The 21,733-nt window shown below is 36.8% G+C and overlaps 1 protein-coding gene across 1 annotated transcript; it reads right to left on the reverse strand.

Annotated features, from left to right (window-relative positions):
- Positions 1 to 3,807: 3,807 nt before the first annotated feature.
- Positions 3,808 to 9,027, reverse strand: LOC136209914 (cell division cycle protein 48 homolog). Its single transcript, XM_066001548.1, has 9 exons — positions 8,868 to 9,027; positions 8,541 to 8,706; positions 7,567 to 7,795; positions 5,885 to 6,651; positions 5,553 to 5,774; positions 5,385 to 5,456; positions 4,988 to 5,269; positions 4,406 to 4,765; positions 3,808 to 4,316 (listed from the first exon to the last, which is right to left on the reverse strand). Exons 1-9 carry the CDS (start codon positions 8,894 to 8,896, stop codon positions 4,026 to 4,028), a joined length of 2,418 nt encoding a protein of 805 aa, XP_065857620.1. The 5' UTR covers positions 8,897 to 9,027; the 3' UTR covers positions 3,808 to 4,025.
- Between the last annotated feature and the right edge of the window lie 12,706 nt (positions 9,028 to 21,733).

A 21,733-nucleotide genomic window follows, 5' to 3' on the forward strand; every position in this document is an offset into this window, starting at 1 on the left:
TATTTGTAACTTTTTATGATTTAGCAAGAACAGAAATGGTAGATTTGATCCGTAGAACACTAAATTTACAGGATTGCGAAAGAATGGATTCAGATCCAAAAATTCCAAATTGTTTAAATGAAGAGTCAGGACTACAAGTGTTTCTCTACGAATTTGGAGTGACGAGCAGTATATGTTCCATTTGTTGTTTGTTTTCGACGGTACTTTTAATGGCTTTTTTTACTCTTTGTAGTTTATTTTTTGCCTTCGTGGATAATGTATTAGGCATAGCCTATACTTATATAAGGTTTTATTCTTTATTGTTTTCATGTTGTCGGGGTTTATTCCTTACTGTTGTCATGTTATCATTGTACTCTTAGCATTCTCATAAAAAAAAAAAAAACTAATAATTTTCTAATAAACATGAAAATATTTACACTTATTGAAAGTAAATTCTATGCTTACTTCATGTTTAATAAATTTAATAATCTATCGCCCGAAATCTAAGCGATGGAAGCGTCACTATCTGTGTTTAGCCGTCAGGCGTATTCCCGTTACCATTGAAACTGTGGTTAGCATTTCCTTCTTTGGGAGCCGGGTGTCGTACGGAGCTTCATTCTTTAATAGGGCTAAGTAGAGTAGCGCCTTCTCTTTTCTTACTCGAGGATTGCTTTGATTAGACTCCTTTGCATTGGGGAATACCTTTCGCCTTACTAGATCCGTTCTTGGAAACGGAGCATAAACCCAGCTCGTGACCCTTTTACGGACCAATTTCCGACTCCCCTTTTTTTAATAAACACAAGAAATGAGAAAATATAGGGGGAAAATGAAAGAATCTTAAGTGAAATTGATGATAGTTTTGAATTGAAATTATGGGGTCAGTTATGTTGGAAATTGACAACCAATAGCCCTAAAAATGACAAATAATCCTAAGGACAATTATCATTTTTAATCTTCTGTGTTTTCATGTGGTCTTGTCTCCTATAAAGTTTGCTTTGCTTAGTCTAATCATTTTTATTTTCTCTATTTTTCCTACATTTTTTTGCTTTATTTTTAAGGACATGATCCCATTTTTCCTACATTTCTCACTATTACACATCACTTAATCCCCATCCTTAGATTCAATTTCCCCTAAATTATCCCGGTTAATTACATCCGTGATCTTCCAAGTATCGGAAATATAACACAAAAGTTATAAAATTAACATTAAATTCATCTAACTTTACATTTGATGAATTTAATTCACGTGTAAAAATATGGCTTACGTGTATTGTTCACGTGTCTTTTTCGATGACTGTTATTGCATGAATCTAGACAATAAAGAAATTGATGTTAGAAATGAAGTTCTATGGCAATAATGTTCTATTCCTAATATTTAGAGGACTATGGGTGTAATTAACTCAAATTATCCACACCATGAATACTTTTTCTTTTTTCAAAGCTATGTTAACTCCACATCAATCCATTGTAGACCTTTAATTTAAGATCAATTTTAAAGGAATTATATTTTCATCATATTGTTTTTGAAAATGAATGAATGAAATGGACAAGAAAAATCAATTAAATTTTTAGAAAATAAAATAATTTAAAAGGAATTAAAAAAAAATTATAAGACTATCCATTTAAATTTGACCAATGAAAAGTGAATATATATTATCTTCCAAAAAACAGGTGAATATATTTTCCTAATAACCTTACTGTTATATTTTGATCTCCCGTGTTACTTGGAGGACCTCAATTCACATTTAGGCGCATGTATTGTAACCCCATTTAATAAGAAAAAATAGGACCTGTTATAATATGCGTTGGTCCATATTACACGGTAAAATATGTAAAGAAAATCTTCTATTTGATATGGAGAACAGGATGCTTCTAATAATTTTCGTAAAATAATCCAAATTGTAGAAACTTAAAACTTATTTTTACCCTTGTATTTAATAAAAATACCAGTTTTTTTTTTTTTTTGAAGTAAATGGATATTAGCAATGGAATTTCTTGCTAATTTGAGAGGCAAATTGATTCTTATCCCTAAAATTTCTGAATCATGTGTACAGAAAGAAAAAAAAAACTAATGAAATAAATGAGAAAAATAGTGTAATATAGTATAATGAAAGCAAAGAGGCATTACAGTTTGTCAATTTACATCCAATTCCTGACCATTCAGACTCATACACCAGAGTTTTACAGAAATCATACATCACATCTCATACCTTAAAAAGCTGAAATATGCCAAAATATTCAGTGAGATTACAATGGACTTTTTTCTAAAGAAAATAAAAATTCTAAGAAATATATATAATAACTAAGTTCTAAATACTGATTTAGAAATAAAGAATCCGTTAATTGAATTAGTAGGTTTAGTGTCAGATGTCACTAAAACCGAAAAAGATAGAACCGGGCCGGCTCTAGACCTAGGGTGCGCCGGCTTAAGGCCCAAGGCTGGAGGAGACAAAAAAAAAAAAATTAAGTGTTATATGTATATATGAAAATTATAGTGATAAAATCATACAGATTAATCTAATTCTTTCTGAAAGTTCATTAATAAAAAAAAAAATTAAAAGGTCTGTCCTATTTTTATACTTTAATTAGTAAATTTTATATTAAATGAGCCTTTATTGCTTATTTTGCTTAGGACCACTAAATTGTCGGACCGGCCTGGATAGAACAATTGTTCTAGCATCTGATGTCACTCGTGTCGGATATCAAAGATGTCACTGGATCTAATGATACAATTATCTCGACTTTTTAAACCAATATTTTAAATACGGATTTGATATGGTATCCATGAGCTCTGAGACGAGTATAAAGTGAAAAAATGAAATGAAATTAAGGTTATAAATCAGTAATCAGCAATTATTGTATAAAGTATAGAGATGCATAGAGAAGAGAAAGGCTTCTAGATCTGAATTATTATTTTTCAAATCAGGTCAGGTCAGCTCAGCACAGCAGAGCAGCAATCCCTAAGAGGTCAGTAAGTCATGAACTTGTGGCAGACTTGTTCCCTCACAACTCCATTCTCTCTCCACAACTATTACCATTCTACTTTTAACAATACACGTGTATGCGTCTACACTTGTTTATAGACTCATCCAGGCCCGATCTAATCGAATCCGATGAGCCAGACTCAAGCCGCGCCGGATCAAATCGAGTTTTACATTAAACTACATTATCTACCTTGTCCAAATAGCTCACAACCCAGCCCAGCCCATATTACATCGAGTTCAGGCTAGGCTGGGCTGAAGTGAAAAAACCAAGCTAGATTGGGCTCGGGCTTAAAAGACAAATTCCAAACTCAACCCATCATGTGTGGACTTGAACAGACCGACTAACTCTCAAATATACATGTCCAGACTAACCATAGACTTAAGCAGTCTGCAGACTCATGAACAGATTTATCTGTTAGCTAGAAGTAACAAAGTAGGCTCAATGATGGCTCAACCATCCCATCTTTTTCATAACCTGGGCATTTTCACAGAATCGAGTCAGGATAAATTTGTGGGAACAACTCTCGGATTCGATCCCACTAAATACATCCTTAACTGTAACTAACCGAATAGACTCGAATAGGTTAACACTAAAAAAACTGAGCATTCTTTCCTCACAGCTGGTTCTTATCCCCCATTGATAAGAGATAAGAAAATGGAGCAACTTCATAACCACATACTACCAACACAGACAGACAGACGCAAATCAATAGATACTAAAGATCCCCCATGAGATGCAAGAACTTCGACACAGTAATTAAGCAGATATATGCAACAGTAGACAGCAGACAATACGATACAGAAGGTTTTACAGAAGGTGAAAACGCATATCAAAGTCGAAAGATGGGGTTTCAAAAGTCATCCATTATATAACCAGTAAAGCAGCTGAATCTGTTCTATCAACTTGCAAGGTCAGCCTCAGTCTTTTGCCAAAAACCCAAAGGCTGAGTCGGGCCAAGACCGACAACATAAAATTATCCTTAAAACTACAACACCGACGGAAATAAACAAATACACATATAGGACTATTGTAAAAACACCACGCGCCTGTTTGAAGGTAATTTAATTGTAGAGATCATCATCCTCTGCTGTTGCAGCAGATGCTGTAAAAGGATCTGCTCCAGTAGCTGCACCACTAGCTTCAGAAAACCTGAATTCACTTCCGAAGCCTCTTGATTGTTGCAGAGTTTGGGCGAAGGCCTGGTACTTGCGGATATCAGCATCGCTCACACTCCTGCGGGCAAACTTCATCGACTCCTCAAAATGTGCTGCCTTGATCTCTGCTACCTCATCCTCCACATCTTCCTCCATAGCTTCTGGGTTGTCTCTCCGTCTCCTCTCCCTCTCAATATCCTGTGAAACACAGACACGGGCACATCCATCATATACCATAACAAGAATATACTAATAAGAAATAATAAGAAAATATAGCAAAAGCCTACTTTTTCGATATTCTCTCTGATTGCATATTTGCAAGCTCGCTGGCAAATTTCAGTAATATCAGCACCGCTGAAGCCCTGAGTATATTTGGCAAGTGCTCTAAGGTCAACATCTTTGGAAATGGGTGATTTCCTCAAACAAGCCTTGAAAATTTGATGGCGAGAATCCTCATCCGGAAGAGGAATGTAGATCAACTGATCAAGACGGCCAGGACGCAGAAGTGCAGGGTCAATAATATCAGGCCTATTAGTCGCCCCAATAATGAACACGGTTTTCTTTGCGGACATGCCATCCATTTCTGTCAAAAGCTGGTTCAAAACCCTATCAGCAGCACCCCCAGCATCTCCTACACTGCTTCCTCTCTGCAATACCGCAAATAAAAAAGTATAAGCAAGAAGCAAGAAAGAACAAAAAGAATTAGCAATCAAAAAAATTGAGTCTTAAGGTACACAAGATCCCAATCATGTGCACTAGTACTACCAACACACTAAAGAATAAATGCAGCAATAATATTTTCGTCTATAAAGTGAGTGATTATTCATCTTCAAATTACAGTGAATTTTTTTTACGAGTACACAACAAACCTGAGTAGCAATTGAGTCAAGTTCATCAAAGAAGAGAACACAAGGAGCGGATTGGCGAGCCTTATCGAAAATTTCTCGCACGTTGGCTTCACTCTCCCCAAACCACATTGTAAGCAATTCAGGACCCTTGACACTGATGAAATTTGCCTGACATTCATTGGCAATAGCTTTAGCAAGAAGGGTTTTTCCACATCCAGGAGGTCCATAGAAAAGAACCCCCTTAGAGGGTGACATTCCAAATTTCTCGAATTTCTCAGGGTGCTCCACTGGATATTGAACAGTCTACATCAGGAAAAAAAAAAAAACAGCACATTTCCATCAGAATTTAGCCAAAGATAAATTGAAGAATGCAAATCAAACAGAACTCAATAAAAGCAAAAAATAAAATAAAAATTACCTCTTGAAGCTCCCGCTTAACATTTTCAAGACCTCCAATATCTTCCCAACTGCAATTGGGCACTTCAACCACCTGGCCAAAACATTCTTGATTAGAAACACGATAAACAATATGATACCCTTTCATACTATTACCAAAGGATCACAGAAATATGTTGCAAACACTCACTGTTTCACGCAAAGCAGATGGATTGCTATTCCCAAGTGCAGTGTGGAAGTGCTCATTAGTCACAGCCACTGAGTTTAGTATCTCAGCATCAATTGACTCATCTTCCAAGTCAATCACATCCATCTTCTCCCTAATGCACTGAAGTGCAGCCTCAGTACAAAGAGCTGCCAAGTCAGCACCAACATAACCATGGGTATCTTTAGCGATTCTTTCCAAATCAACCTGCAAAATAAAAGAAGTTGTTTAATTAAACAGAAAGAGCTGACAAACAAAAAAAACAAAGAATAGGTAAGGCAAATCTTTGAAAAAATTAAATAGTGGTTGATATATACTTCTTCAGAAAGCTTCATATTCTTTGTATGGATACGAAGAACCTCAAGGCGCCCAACTTCATCTGGAACACCAATGTCAATTTCCCTATCAAATCTACCGAACCGTCTCAGAGCAGGATCAATGCTGTTGGGACGGTTTGTGGCTCCCATAACGATAACATGTGCACGGGACTTCAGTCCATCCATAAGTGTTAAGAGCTGAGAAACTATCCTTCTCTCAACTTCTCCATGCGTCTTCTCTCTCTTGGGAGCAATTGAATCAATTTCATCAATAAAGATTATTGATGGAGCATTTTTCTCTGCTTCCTCAAAAGCTTTCCTGAGATTGCTTTCACTCTCCCCAGCCAATTTCGACATAATTTCAGGTCCATTGATACAGAAGAAGAAAGCACCAGTTTCATTGGCAACAGCACGGGCAATAAGAGTCTTGCCAGAACCAGGAGGTCCATAGAGCAAAATTCCTTTTGGGGGCTTCACACCAATTGATTTGAACAGTTGGGGGTGTCGCAGTGGAAGCTCCACCAACTCCCTAATCTGAGCCATCTGTTTTCTGACACCACCAACATCATCATAACCGACTTCATCTAATCTATTCTCGTCTTCTCTTCTCACTGGCTCTCCCTCGCAGAAGATCTCCGTGTCTGGAGCAACCACACAGTACTCTGGTGGATCAGTCTCAATAACCTTGAACTCCACACTTCTCATTCCCCCTCTCACAAGGAAGAGATCCCCCTTCCTGACTGGGCGATATGCCTCCAGGAAATAAGCTGCAAATTTAAGTTGGAGCGTTCAGAATCATCAATACTAAGAACAATGTAAGATCTAGACAGTAGAACAAAGCACTTGTAGCGAATTGGATTGACAATATATACCAGAAGAAGCTGGCAGACCATATGGAACGACAATTTTTAGGGGAAAATATCCAGAAATTGGTAACATATTATTCTTGTGACCCTGTAAACTATTAAAACTCATTCCAAGACATATTAACAATTAGGAATGTAACACTTCTAAAGCCAATAAATCCAAATAAAAAGTAACAGTACTGATTAACAGATAAATGCAAAAACGGTTGCAAGTTGTTCACAAGAACTAACTTTTGTCAAAAAAAGAAAAGAAATGAACAGATGCAAGTTGTTCATAAATTTCTTTGAAATGCATAAAATCCTTCATGGAATCATGATGGCAATCAACTCTCAAGACATAAAATTCTAAATAATGTCCATAAAAAAAAAAATTAAATAAAAGAGATGGACAGCTCACACAATTGTAAGAAATTATACCCAAAAAAAAGACAAAAGAAAATTAGTGGTTGTACATAGATTAGCTCCTATAAATTAAAAATGGTAATATTATAGTGCACTTAAAATCACAATTACTTACCAAAAATGGATGATATGCTGATGTATATCTAAATCCCAAAATCATATAAATAAATTTAGCTTTTAATATTTTTTTGCTAAGGAAAAACACTAAATAAAATGGTTGTTTCATTAGCATGCCAAAGTTATAAATGATCACTTATTTTCTGCATATTTCTATTTATGAACAGTGAAAACTGGTTCTTTTAAGCGATTAAATGAAATAAAATAAGCATATGAAAACATCAACTGATATTGATACTAGCAATCCATAAAACAGACATCAATTTACTAGAAAATAATAGGTTCAGAATAACTCACGTTTCAAGTATGCGTCGAATAAATTTCCAGTGACTCCCTCAATACTGTCATCAATAGGCAGTATGTGCACACGCTTCCCGTATTTGACATCGGGACATTGATGCACAGAGACAACATCCCCAAGCCTAACCCTCAGGTTTGACCTTACAACCTTATTCATCCTGATCTTGGGCTCGTCACAGGTGTCATCAGCAAGGGCAATGCAGATGGTATCTTTCCTTTTCTTTCCCTAAACACCACAAGAGGAATATATGAATATACAAGCAATCAACTTAAGGTAGAAATTAAATCATGTTACAGAACCAGCTCCTAAAGCCTAAAAGCTAGATTCCATGCAACCTTATTTACATTAATTTCCCCAAAAAAAAACTTAAAACCTTTAATGAAATCTAAAATAGAGACTCAAAAAAATAAATTATTCATATTATATAACCTATGTTGCACAGACACTTCTAGTTAGTAGCGTTTGTGTGATTCGTGTCCGTGTCAGTGTCCTGTTTAATTTTGTTTGTGGGCTTTTTAGGAAGGTTATGTTTCAGAAAAAACGTTTCCTTTGCAAAATTAAATGCAAAATTGGGGACTGATAAAAAAAGGCATCAACCATACAAAACAAAGATAAAAACATCCGAAAGACCAAAATGAAAGAGCAAACGCAGCTCATACATCCTTCAAAAAGAACCCAAAAGCTAATAGAGGTAACCAGCTAACCATATACTCAAAACCCCAAATCTCCTATAGCACTAGACAAGAACATAAATTAAATCTTAATTCCAATCAACCACAAGCAATAACAACGAAACGCAAAATTAACACTAGAATAACAGCTCAGAAAAACAACTCAAACTCGTAAGTGGAAGGAATTCAAATCTTAATTTTGATCGCGTCGCCCAAAGAAACACATAATCAACACTACAATAACCCACAATAACCACTCAGAAAAACAATTCAAACTCGCAAGTGAAAGCAATTCAAACCTTAATCAGGATCGTGTCACCCCGAAAGAGTTGGAGCTTCTCCATCGTATCTGGATGGAGAGATACAACAGAGTTGTCATCATTAATAGCTTCATCAACAACAAGCCGATTCGGAGACTTCTTCCGCTCCAAAATCGCAGTACTAAAATCCCTCTTGGTTCCTTTACTGCAAAATCAAGTACCCATTAGCAAAATCGAAGATTAAACGAACTCAAAAACCTAAACTTAGAACATTTAATGTCGACGGAACACAAAAAAAATAAGGAAATCGGTGAGCAAGAAGATGATGGGTAAGTGAATGTAGATCTGGGTAAGGAGAATACTTACGAGTCAGATGATTCGGCTTGGTTAGACATGGTCGAGAGAGAGACGAAAGGAGAGCAGATGTGAAAATATCGGTGAAGTTTTGGGATCTAAGCCGATTGGGGTTTTATAGGAGAGATTTCTCCTTTTCTTGTTTTCAAAGAAAACTATATTTATTTTCCCTTCTAAGCCGATTGGGATTTGGAATATCAAAAAATCTAAATAATTTAATTTTTATATGAAGATTGGGTATAAATTTTGTTGAAACCGAATCTCATAGTTAAACGTGTTTGGACGATAGTACTATTAATCTGAGTAACCTTTTAAAAAGTAATGGAATGAAAAGCAAAGTGATGGAAATAAAAATTAAAAATTAATCTTGTCTGGGAGTTTATAGAATGTAAATGAGAATTAAGAGTTTAACTTCGTTTGAGGGTGTAAATATATAAGAAAAATGAAGGTTAAATTTACTCTACAGAAATAAAAAAAAAAAAAAAAAATTCATGAACTTTACGTTACTTCCGTTAACTTCCAATTTGGAAGTTAAAGGAAGTAAACATTTAACTTCTATTAACCTTCATTTACTCTCTAAAAATAACTTTCAAACAAAGTTAATGTGATATTTAACATTCCGTTACTTTCGTTTACTTCTCTTGACTCCCTTCCAAGCAAATACTTAAAAGAAAACAATAAATTTATTTAATTTACCTAGCCTGTCGAAACGGATTATTATGTTATAATCGTATTATATTATAGTATGTGATAAATTAAAAGTGCAATAAAATTTATAATAATTATATTAAATAGGCAACTTCGATGAATTAAACAATTTCTGATGAATTAAATAATTTCTAATTAAGGTTATTTTAAGCTAGATTTATATTGAAATAGTATAGGTATAAAATTTTAATTGAGAGATAATCCATCTAAAAATACTTCGTAAATTTATAAAAAAATAAAAAAAATAAAAAAACATTTCTGATTATCATGTCAGTATTTAATAGTCCTGAACGTTATTTTTTATTTTTTTACAAATAATAGCGCTAAACGTTTATTGAGATAAACTAGTTTTTGGTCCGTGCGATGCACGGATTCATCTTAATATATAAATATTAATAAAAATACAATCTAATAATTACAATTAATGACATAAATGTGTTATATAAATTAAATATTATTATTTGATTTTCACATTTACTTTAAATAATATTTTTATAGATAAATATAATAATAAAATAAAAACTAATATATTATATATTATATTATATTTTTTATCAGTAAAAAAGGAGGAAGTGACACCTCAGTTCCATCGTTACTGTTTTATATTATATATAGATATGTAGAGAATTAGAGAGATTTTAGGGATTAATTTAAATTCTGTAGTACTCTTAGATATATGGGATAAAATAATCTTTTTATAGATAAATATACATAATAAAATTAAAATTAATATATTAAATTTTTTATCACTAAAAAAGGAGGAAGTGACACCTCAGTTCCATCGTTACTGTTTTATATTATATATAGATGTGTAGAGAATTAGAGAGATTTTAGAGATTAATTTAAATTTTGTAGAACTCTTAGATATAGTACGGATAAAATAATCTTTTTATAGATAAATATATATAATAAAATTAAAATATTAAATTTTTTATTACTAAAAAATGAGGAAGTGACACCTCAGTTCCATCGTTACTGTTTTATATTATATATAGATTCTGAACAATAATGATGAATGAATTAAGTTTATGTTTGATGATCTAGAAAGTTCCATGACCAATTATGTTGGAGTCAAAGATAAAAATCTTGTTATTATCCAAAAGTTCAAGCCCATGATTGTTAGTCCATGGCCTATTTATTTTATAACTTTTTCATCAAATTTTGATAAATCATTTGATTATTTTAATTTAACCCATTCTAAATTCTATAATTATAATTTCTATAAAAATTAGTTATTTTCTAATATTCCTCGTATATCCAAATTAAAATAAATTATTATTAAAAAATATATCTTATTGGTCGTTCTCTTCTCTCTTCCGTTAGGATCCTAGAAGGATGAACTACTATTATCTTTGACTTGTGCTTAATTTATTTTTATCTATTGAATCATTGTACGTTGCGGTTGTGTTTCGTCTAGTTAACGATAGAATCATAGACTGATGTTGATTTTGAAGAAGATTGATTTTTTTTTATGATGTCAGAAGATTGATTTCGCATATTCATAAGATGTTATTAATGATAGTGTTAATAAAAGGAGTGAAAAGCCATGTTTATGGGGAGAGGGGGGATGTGTGTTATCATATAAAGCCCTAAACTTAAAAAGGGTGACTCAAACATTCATAATTAGGTGGTGAATCAGAGGGTTTGATCGAAAGGAATTAAGGAATGACATGTTTATGTGTGAATTCAGTTCAAGCAGGGACAAGGATAAGGTGTTAAACAAAGGCCCATGGCACTTTGAATGCTAGTCGCTGATTTTCAACGAGGTCAATAAGGATGAGCAACTTTTGGAGGTTAATCTTCATCACTGTTAATTATAAAAGAGTTTGGGATGAATATGTAATTTAAAAAAAAAATACTTGTGAAGGGTATGGGACGGAAATGGGAATACCCCCACGTTACCGTCATGTATTTGTTAATTAATATTTTTTATTTTCTTGAAGGTTAATAAATACATACTAAAAAATGAAGGGAGAAAATGAAGAATTTCAATATTAAATGTTTGATGATTTGTATTTATTATTGAATTGTATATTATGTTATTTCATAAATTAAAATTTTGTTTTGTTTTTAATTTGTGAATGATTTTATTAAATTTTTGGAATATTAAGTTTATGTATGTTTTGTAAAATGTATGATTTATTTGCTTATTATGTAAATAATACCTTTAAATGATTTTTTTTCCATCGCCTAGGGTTTCCTATGGTCCACTGCGGCTGCCTCTCTAGTTCTCCATTGTAGGCTAGATCTTTTCCTTGCCTTTTGGGTCTTCTCTCTCGCTCAACGTAGTCTATCTGTCTGTTAATTTAATTTTTGTTTTCTGGATTGGATTATTCCAATATGCCGCACGATCTTGAATCTCTGCTTGATAAATTCTCATTGAATGATGGCGAGGAAGACGTTGTCGATCACGTTGAGCCAGAGGTTCCGATTGAACGTTGGTGTGTCACGGGTCGAATTCTTTCTCAAAAACCTCTACATATCAAAGCTTTATCTGGCGCTCTCAGCGGTCAGTGGAGGATGCAACGGTTCACTATTCAGGAAGGAGAGGAGGGTCGATTCGTTTGTGAGTTTACTCATAGACGAGATCGAGATCGAATCCTTCGGGAAGGCCCTTGGTTGTTTGAACGCAATTTAGTGGTGTTGGCTGGTATTCATGGGAATGAAAAACCCTCTGATATATTGCTGAATCAGGTTGCTTTCTGGGTTAGGGTGTATGATCTTCCTCTAAACCAGAGAAATAGAAATATGTTACAGGCTATTGGAGGAAAATTGGGATTGGTGGTGCAGGTGAATGATGAGGAGGTCTCTACTGTTGGTAAATATGTTAGAATACGAGTCAATATTAACATTACAAAGCCTATTGTGCGTAGAATTCGTATAAGGAACAGTAAAGGGGAATTATGTTGGGTTTTATTTCGCTATGAGAAACTCTCTAATTACTGCTATTGGTGTGGGATTATCGGACATAATCATGATGAGTGTGAACTCAAGCCTGAGGATTCTGTTGTGGATGAATGGCCATATGGTACTACATTACGGGCCTCGCCTACTCGGACGTGGTCTGTAAGCCCTGGTAAGGCGGCTGATGTGAGGAAACCAGCACCTCAATTTTCACAAACTTCTGAGTCCACACGTACACCAGTTAGGAGGAATTTGTCTACTGAATTAATGACTGCAGAAGTGGTAGGGGAAGTATGTATTGCTGTTGATATAGGGGAAAAAATTGTTTAAAACAGGAACCATGATGGAGGAATATGTGGTGGTACACGTGTTGAGGGGGCTGATGTGAGGAAACCAGCTCCTCAATTTTCACAAACTTCTGAGGCCACACGTACACCAGTTAGCAGGAATTTGTCTGCTGAATTAATGACTGCAGAAGTGGTAAGGGAAATCTGTATTGCTGTTGATACAGAGGAAAAAATTGTTTCAAACAGGAACCATGATGGAGGAATATGTGGTGGTACACGTGTTGAGGATGAATCTAGCACTGGGGTAGGCAAGAAGGAAAAGCAACTACGACATGTTACAATACGTCGGGATAGATTGGGTACCTTCACAACACAAGATAGTCAATCTGAATCTCGGAAGAGGCAATTAACTGATAAAATGGATATTGATGGGACTAATTGTAAGAAGAATAAATGTGATATTGAAGGGGTGGAGACCGTTCAGCGGTCCCACCCGAGATTATGAAAATCTTCAGTTGGAATGTCCAAGGGGTGGGCAATCCTTGGACATTCCGTACCCTTAGGAAGCACCTGAGGGAGTCTAGCCCTGATTTGCTTTTCCTTATGGAAACTAGAATGAGGAAGAGTGAATGTGATCGATTTTATTTTTGTTTTCCAGAGTACAATTTCTTTATAATTGATGCTATTGGTAGGAGTGGGGGACTAATATTTGGTTGGAGAAAGGATCTGAAAGTTGAAATAACACGGTATTCGGCTCATAGTGTATATTTTATTGTAAGAAATGATGAGGCTACTGTTTGGAGGGGTTTGGGTATTTATGGATGGCCGGAATCTCAAAACAAAAAATATACATGGGAACTCATAAAGGAATATTATCATATGGACCCTTACCTAATAATTATTTTTGGTGATTTTAATGAAATATTATGGAGTTCGGAGAAGATTGGTGGGAGGTTCAGGGATAATGCGGAGATGCAAAAATTTCAAGATTGTATTGAGGATTGTCAATTGAGTGATTTGGGATGCTCTGCACCACAGTATACTTGGTTCAATCGCCGTTCTGGTCCTGCAGCTATATGGGAGAGATTGGATAGATTTTTAGCCTCAGACGAGTGGAGTACTGCGTTCCCGTTTGCTGCAGTCAGGAACTTAGCGCGGGTGTCTTCTGATCATTGTCCTATTCTTCTTGTAACTGAGGGATTGATGGGCCCAAATCGACGAGTAAAAATATTCCATTTTGAACAAGTTTGGTTACGGGATCAGAACTGTAAAAGTGTTATTCAACAAGCATGGTCGATCGATCCAAGTTCTGTAACCGAAAAAATTGCATCTTGTGCCAATAGTCTTCAGCAATGGAATAGGAATTCTTTTGGTAATATTGGTTATCGAATCAAACAAGCATATAAAGAATTGGAACTAATTCAGGCCAAGGCTGACCCTGCTCTTAAATCTGAAGAAGTTCAATGTCAGAAGCATATATCTGAATTATCTCAGATGGATGAAGTCCTTTGGAAGCAGAGATCTCGTACTGAATGGCTTAAAGAAGGTGATAGAAATACGGCTTATTTTCACCGAAGAGCTTCTGCTAGACGTCATAATAATTTTCTGAAAAAACTCCATGATGGATCAGGGAATTGGAAGGAGGGTGCGAATGAATTATCTGATCTGATCACTTCGTATTATTCCAATCTCTTCACGTCAGGTGAGGTGCAGGATTGCTCTGAGTTTGTGTCTGCTATTGACACTTCTGTAACTTCTGATCAGCAGGCCGAATTGGTAGCAATTTTCACTAGGGAGGAGATTGTGGCTGCAATAAACCAGATGAACCCATCAAAATCTCCTGGACCTGATGGAATGTCAGCATGCTTTTACCAATCTTTCTGGAGCATTATAGGTGATGATATTATAGCTACTGTGATGGATTGTCTTAAAACGGGAATTATGCCTAAAAATTTGAATCACACCTACATTGCACTCATTCCAAAAATAAAAAATCCAACTATGGTGCAACAATTACGGCCTATTGCTTTATGCAATGTTCTCTATAAAATTATCTCGAAGGTGATTGCTAACCGATTAAAACGTGTTTTACATTGTTTGATTTATGATACTCAGGCAGCTTTTGTTCCTGGTCGCCAGATTACTGATAATGTTATTATCGCGTTTGAAGCTTTCCATAGTATGAAAACTAGAATGAAGGGTCGGTCTGGGTTCTTTGCTCTGAAGTTGGATATGAGTAAGGCTTATGATCGAATTGAATGGGAGTTTCTTAGGAATGTTTTAATTAAGATGCAATTCCCTTCCCATTTTGTGCAGCTTATTATGATGTGTGTATCGACGGTTACTATTGTTGAAACACCTTTCCACATAATTTTGATTTGACAAAATTGTTTAAGTATAATTGAAATACATATTCTAAACACACTAAGTTTAAATGCTTTGATTTATTCTACTAATGTGTTTGTTCAATGTTGAGTTAAATTGTTTATAAGACACAAGAATCACAAGGCCCAAGCCCAATACGGAAGTCAAGGCCCAAGTCAAACAACTCAGTACAACTCGGCCCGCGTTTGTTAAAACATTATCACTTTGGACAAAACGCAACTCAGCAACAGAAGGATCTAGAAGACCTTCGGGAACAACTTCAAGATGAAGCTGCTGAGTAGATTCGACAAACGTACAAGACAGCAGCTGGCTAAGGAAAACTTCCAGACAAAGTATTTCCTCTTTGGGTAAAGTTCAGACGACACAGTATGCTGTCTAGTTGACATTACCACAAATGGAGAGACACTCTGCCGAGCTGACCAAAAGCTGACCGAGGACAGAAGATACGTAAATCTGATTGGCCGAGAGCTCTAAGCAAGTCAGGATGACAACGACAGGAAGCTGTTTCCCTCCAACGGTTATTTCGAAATTCGAAATGACCGATGCCCAGACGTCTCTATAAATAGTGCCATCAGAAGCTTCATTCTACACAGAACTTGATCAAGCCATTACGCTGACCAAATTTCTACACAAGTTCTGCAAGCAAGAAGCAAAGCAAATCTTACACTACAATTCATACATTTGTGTAAAAGTCTAAAGTGATTATTTCAATCGTCTAAAGTGTCTTAGCAAATCATTGTATAGGACAAAACACTTATCATTTCTAGAGAATAGAAAGGAGAGGCTGAGTACTCGGTTATAGTACTCAGCAAGAGATTAGGATTGAGTAGAGGTATAGAGGAAGGTACTCTTGTTATACTCAGTTGCTAAGATTGTAAAATGTTTGAGGCTCTACCTTTAAAGAGCTCAGTAGAGGATTCGAAATCTCGGAACGTGTTCCGGGGACAGGACGTAGGCTTAGAAGAAGCCGAACCTGGATAAATCTGCTGAGTAAAGTATTTCTTACCTTTAACTCCTTATATATATTGCTTGCTTAAAATAACCAAAAACTGACCAAGTAAAGAGGTCAAGTTGAGTTGTGCGTGTTGAACATCTGAGCTCAGGAATAGACTCTAAGTGCTATCTCCTGACTCAAGCTAAGAAACCGACCTAGTCACCAGTTGACTAAGCCAGTATCTTGCTGTTTACTCAGCGCCGCTGTTAAAACCTTTTTCCTTAGAAAAAGAAGTCTGCCCTAATTGGAGAAAAAGTTTAAATAGTTCCTAACCCCCCCTTGGAACTATACTTGCAATCTTATAAGGGACCAACAAGTGGTATCAGAGCCTAAAAGCTCTCTGTAAAAGGTCTAACAACCTTAAGCTGATCCCTACCATGGGCGAAAACAGCACTCGGTTTCTCCCTGGAAACCAAACAACTCATATATTGCCTGAGGGGCTGTCCATTACTAGGCCTCCCCTATTCTTCGGGTCAAACTATACCTTCTGGAAGAATAGGATGAAAAATTTCATTCAGGCTACAAACATGAGTGCCTGGCTATCTATAGTCCAAGGCCCATTTGTACCTGTCGAAGTTGTGGCTGGCCAAACAGTTGTAAAAGCTGAGGCCAAATGGACAGAGGATGATCTTAAGAAGCTTCAAAATCACGCTTCGGCTATCAATATACTTCACTGTGCGCTCGATGCTGCAGAATATAATAAAATCTCAGGTTGTGAGTCGGCGCAAGAGATCTGGAAAAAGCTGGAAGTCACCTACGAGGGAACCAATAAAGTAAAGGAGTCCAAGGTGAATCAGCAGATGAGACTGTACGAGCTGTTCGAGATGAACAATGATGAGGGCATTTCAGACATGAATGCAAGGTTCACTAACATCATTAATGAGCTCAAGAGACTTGGGAAAATCTTCACTGAGGAAGAACAAGTCAAAAAGATACTCAGGAGTCTTCCTAAAGACTGGCAAGCAAAGAAGACAGCTGTTGAGGAAGCTCAGGATTTAACCACCTACAAATATGACGAACTCATCGGTTCGTTACTGACCCATGAGATATCTATGAAGAACTTCGAGGTAAAGGAAAAATCTGAAGACAAGAAGTAGAAATCTCTTGTCATGAAAGCTGACTCCACTGACGGGCGCTCAACTGATGATGAGGAGATGGCTATGTTCACGAGGAAGATGAAAAGGCTATTCAGGAAAAATGACAAATACTCTAAAAAGCCTTACAGAAAGTTTGATAAGTATAAACCTGACTCAAGCGACAGCAAATACAAAAAGGACAGCTCAAAGCCCATTACATGCTTTGAGTGCCATTAAACCGGCCATATTAAGTCAAGCTGCCCCACACTGAGGAAAGACAAGAAGAGCAGCAAAAAGGCAATGGTGGCTACATGGAGCGACAGTGATGAGTCTTCATCTACAGAAACTGAGGCCACCGAGTCAGCGAAGATTTGCTTCATGGCTGACGAACTTTCTGAGCCGTGCGCCTCTGAGCATGCTGACCTATCCGTTGCATCAGATGACGAAGAGCAATCAAATGAGGTAATTACTCTTCCCCAGCTCAGAAACGATATGGTTAATGCCCTGAGTGATCTCTACACACTTGTCAAGAAGTGTAATAAGAAAGTTAGAGCACTCAGCAGGCGCTGTGACGAAGTGGAAGAGGTCAAACTGAGTGACCTCAGATTCCTTCTTCAGGACAATTCAACTCTGCATGATAACATGAAGATCATACATGAGTCTGTCTCTGAAGTCCAATCAGTTTCAAAAAAACTGAGAAAGGACGTCACAACTATCCAGAACCAACTAAAGGTTCCAAATAAAATAAACTTTCCTCTAAGAACTCAGTACCAAGGTACTCAGCAGAGATGGAATCCCCAGCGAAAAGTCCAGTGTGACTTTTGTGGGAAGAAAGGACACACCACTAAGGTGTGCTGGCACGCTCAGCACTGGGGTGCTGACAAGTTAGTGAAACATCCTAAACAGAAGGTCAGCTGTGACTTCTGTGGAAAGAATGGCCATACTGTCCAAGTATGTCGCCATAAAATAAAATATGATGCTTTACCTGTTGCACCTAAAAAGCAAGGACCCAAAAAGAATTGGGTACCTAAAAGTAACTAGTTACAATGCAGGTAAGCCTAAGATGTGCCGAGAAGTCAAAGATGTGGTATATTGACAGCGCATGCTCAAGGCATATGACTGGTGATGAAACTCAGTTCATCACGTTTGAGCGTAAACGAGGAGGAAGTGTAAGTTTTGGAGACAACAAGAAGGGTAAGATAGTAGGGTCAGGAACCATCGGAGGTAATCCTACTATTGAATCTGTCTCCCTAGTCAGCGGACTCAAATATAACTTACTCAGCGTAGCTCAGCTATGTGACAATAGGAGAAAAGTTATATTTGATGCTACTGGATGTAAAATATACGAGGGTAAAACAAATGAGTTAATCTTAACTGCCCCTCGCATAGATAATGTCTTTATGCTAGACTTAGAGAAAAAGTTTTCAAAAACTGTGTGCTTAGTATCAAAGGAAGAGAATTCCTGGCTATGGCACAGGAGACTTGGTCATGTAAGCATGGACCTCCTGGCCAAACTAGCAAGAAAGCAATTGGTTGAGGGACTGCCTGAACTTAAATTTGAAAAGATCAATTATGCCACGCTTGCCAAGCTGAAAAACAAACCAAACAATCTTTTCACAGCAAAAATATTGTCTCAACTAAGCGTCCGTTAGAGTTACTACATTTGGATCTCTTCGGTCCAGTCCAGCCGCTGAGTCTGGGTGGAAGAAGATTTTCCTTGGTCATTGTAGATGACTTCTCTCGGTACACGTGGGTTATCTTGCTGACCAGCAAGGATGAGACCTTTGAGACATTTTCAAATTTGGTTAGAAAAATTGAAAATGATAAAGACCTAAAATTAGCTCACATCCGTAGCGATAATGGTGGAGAATTCAAAAACCAAAAGTTTCTTGAATTCTGTGAAGCCAGCGGCATTGACCACAATTTTTCTGCTCCTAGAACACCTCAACAAAATGGGGTTGTTGAAAGGAAGAACAGAACTCTGGTTGAAATAGCCAGGACAATGCTGGATGAGCATAGGCTTCCAAAGTATTTTTGGGGAGAGGCTGTTAACACAGCGTGCTATATTCTTAATAGGGCTCTAGTTAGACCTATATTAAAGAAAACCCCCTATGAACTTTGGAAAGGACGAAAGCCCAACATTGGATACTTTCGTTCCTTTGTATGTAAATGTTTTATTTTAAATACCAAAGATAGCTTAGCAAAGTTTGACTCAAAAGCTGATGAGGCTATCTTTTTGGGCTACTCAACAAACAGCAAAGCATACAGAGTTTTTAATAAGCGAACTCAAGTTCTAGAAGAGTCAGTACATGTGGAGTTCGACGAAACTAACCCTGCAGGTAGATACCAGCCGCTGATCGAAGATGATCCACACTCAGTAACCGCTGACCAAGAACCAGCTACTGAGTCATTCACTAAAAGGCTGACCAAGAGTAAGAGTGAACCTAAGATTACTTTTACTGACCCATCTACTTCTGCAGAGATTGTTGAAACACAGACAGCACAAGACATAAATCTACCTAAAGAGATAAGGATTCCAAGAGGGCACTCAGAAAGTACCTCAGCAATGTTGCTTTCGTCTCAGTTCAAGAACCGAAGAATTTCGCTGAAGCTGAGTACGATGAATTCTGGATGAACGCAATGCAAGAGGAGCTCGATCAATTCAGAAGAAATGATGTATGGGAGCTAGTGCCTCATCCAAAGAGTCAAAAAACCATCGGAACAAGATGGGTCTTCAGGAACAAGATGGATGAACAAGGAAATGTAGTGAGGAACAAAGCAAGGCTTGTAGCTCAGGGCTACAGTCAGCAAGAAGGTATTGACTACGGTGAGACCTTTGCCCCAGTGGCAAGGCTAGAGGCAATCAGAATTCTATGTGCATATGCATCTTACATGAATTTTAAATTATTCCAAATGGATGTCAAAAGTGCATTTCTTAATGGAGTTATAAACGAGGATGTTTATGTTAATCAACCTCCAGGTTTTGAGGACCCTAAATTCCCAAACCATGTTTACAAACTCAAAAAGGCTCTGTACGGCCTCAAGCAAGCACCACGTGCTTGGTATGAGAGGCTGACCAGTTTCCTGCTGACTAGAAATTACGTCAGGGGCAAAGCTGATACAACCTTATTCATTAAGAGAAAGGGTAAAGATACCCTGCTGGCCCAAATTTATGTTGATGATATAATATTTGGTGCAACTAACGAATCAATGTGCAAGGAGTTTAGCAAACAAATGCAGACTGAGTTTGAAATGTCCATGATGGGAGAACTCAACTTCTTCCTCGGTCTTCAAATTAAACAAGGAAAGAATGGCATCTTCATCAGTCAAGCCAAATATGCTAAGGAGATATTAAAGAAATATGACTTGGAGAATTACAAGCCAATATCCACTCCTATGGGCACTGACACTGTCCTCTGTGCTGACGAGAATGGTAAGTCAGTAGACAGCAAATTATATCGAGGTATGATAGGCTCTCTACTTTACTTAACAGCCAGTAGACCGGACATTCAGTTTTCAGTATGCTACTGTGCTAGATATCAATCTAACCCTAAGGAATCTCATTACATTGCTGTAAAAAGAATCCTTAGATATTTGCAAAGCTCAGTGAACGCAGGTTTATGGTATCCCAATACTCATGACTTCACACTCATCGGATACACTGACGCTGACTATGGACGGGATAAGCTGGAACGTAAAAGCACCTCTGGAGGATGTCACTTCTTAGGAAGCTGTCTTGTATCCTGGTTCAGCAAAAAGCAGGCATCAGTAGCCTTGTCTACCACTGAAGCTGAGTACATTACTGCTGGTCACTATGTTGTTCAAGTCCTATGGATTAAGCAACAGCTTGAAGACTATGGTGTTCAAACAAAGACAATTGAAGTCAAATGTGACAACAAAAGTGCAATTGATCTTTCAAAGAACCCAATTCAACACAGCAGAATGAAGCATGTCAGTATCAGACATCACTTCATTAGAGACCATGTACTCAAAGGTGAGATCAAGCTGACCTTTGTCCCAATGGACGAGCAGCTTGCGGATATCTTCACGAAGCCACTGGCCCGTGAGCAGTTCAGCATACTGAGAGAAGCTATTGGTATGTTTAATCCTCTTCAGTAAATTCCTGTACTAAATGAATATGCATGCTGAGTGAATTACTATGCTGAATGATTGGTTTTGCTGAGTAACTCATAAAAATTGATTGAACATCAAATACTTAGTAAACTTGCACACTGAGTAAGTTAGTTTAAACTTAAACTTAGAAATCATCCCTTTATGCAATACTGACCACTCAGAATATCAAACGATTAGTATTCTAAACGCTGAGTGTTATATCCGTTAGAATAATTGCAAAAGCACGCGTACAGCCACCTAGGATGACGTATGCGCCGAATGTGTCATAAATGCCAGGATTATTGTCGGTTCACAATCCCTAGGCAAAACTGACACATGGATTCGATAAGATCCATTCCTTACCTCTATAAATAATGGGTAATTCCCCATTTTTATTCTTTACGCTTATCG

This window comes from Euphorbia lathyris, chromosome 10, assembly GCF_963576675.1.
Source record: "Euphorbia lathyris chromosome 10, ddEupLath1.1, whole genome shotgun sequence".
Lineage (NCBI taxonomy): Eukaryota > Viridiplantae > Streptophyta > Magnoliopsida > Malpighiales > Euphorbiaceae > Euphorbia > Euphorbia lathyris.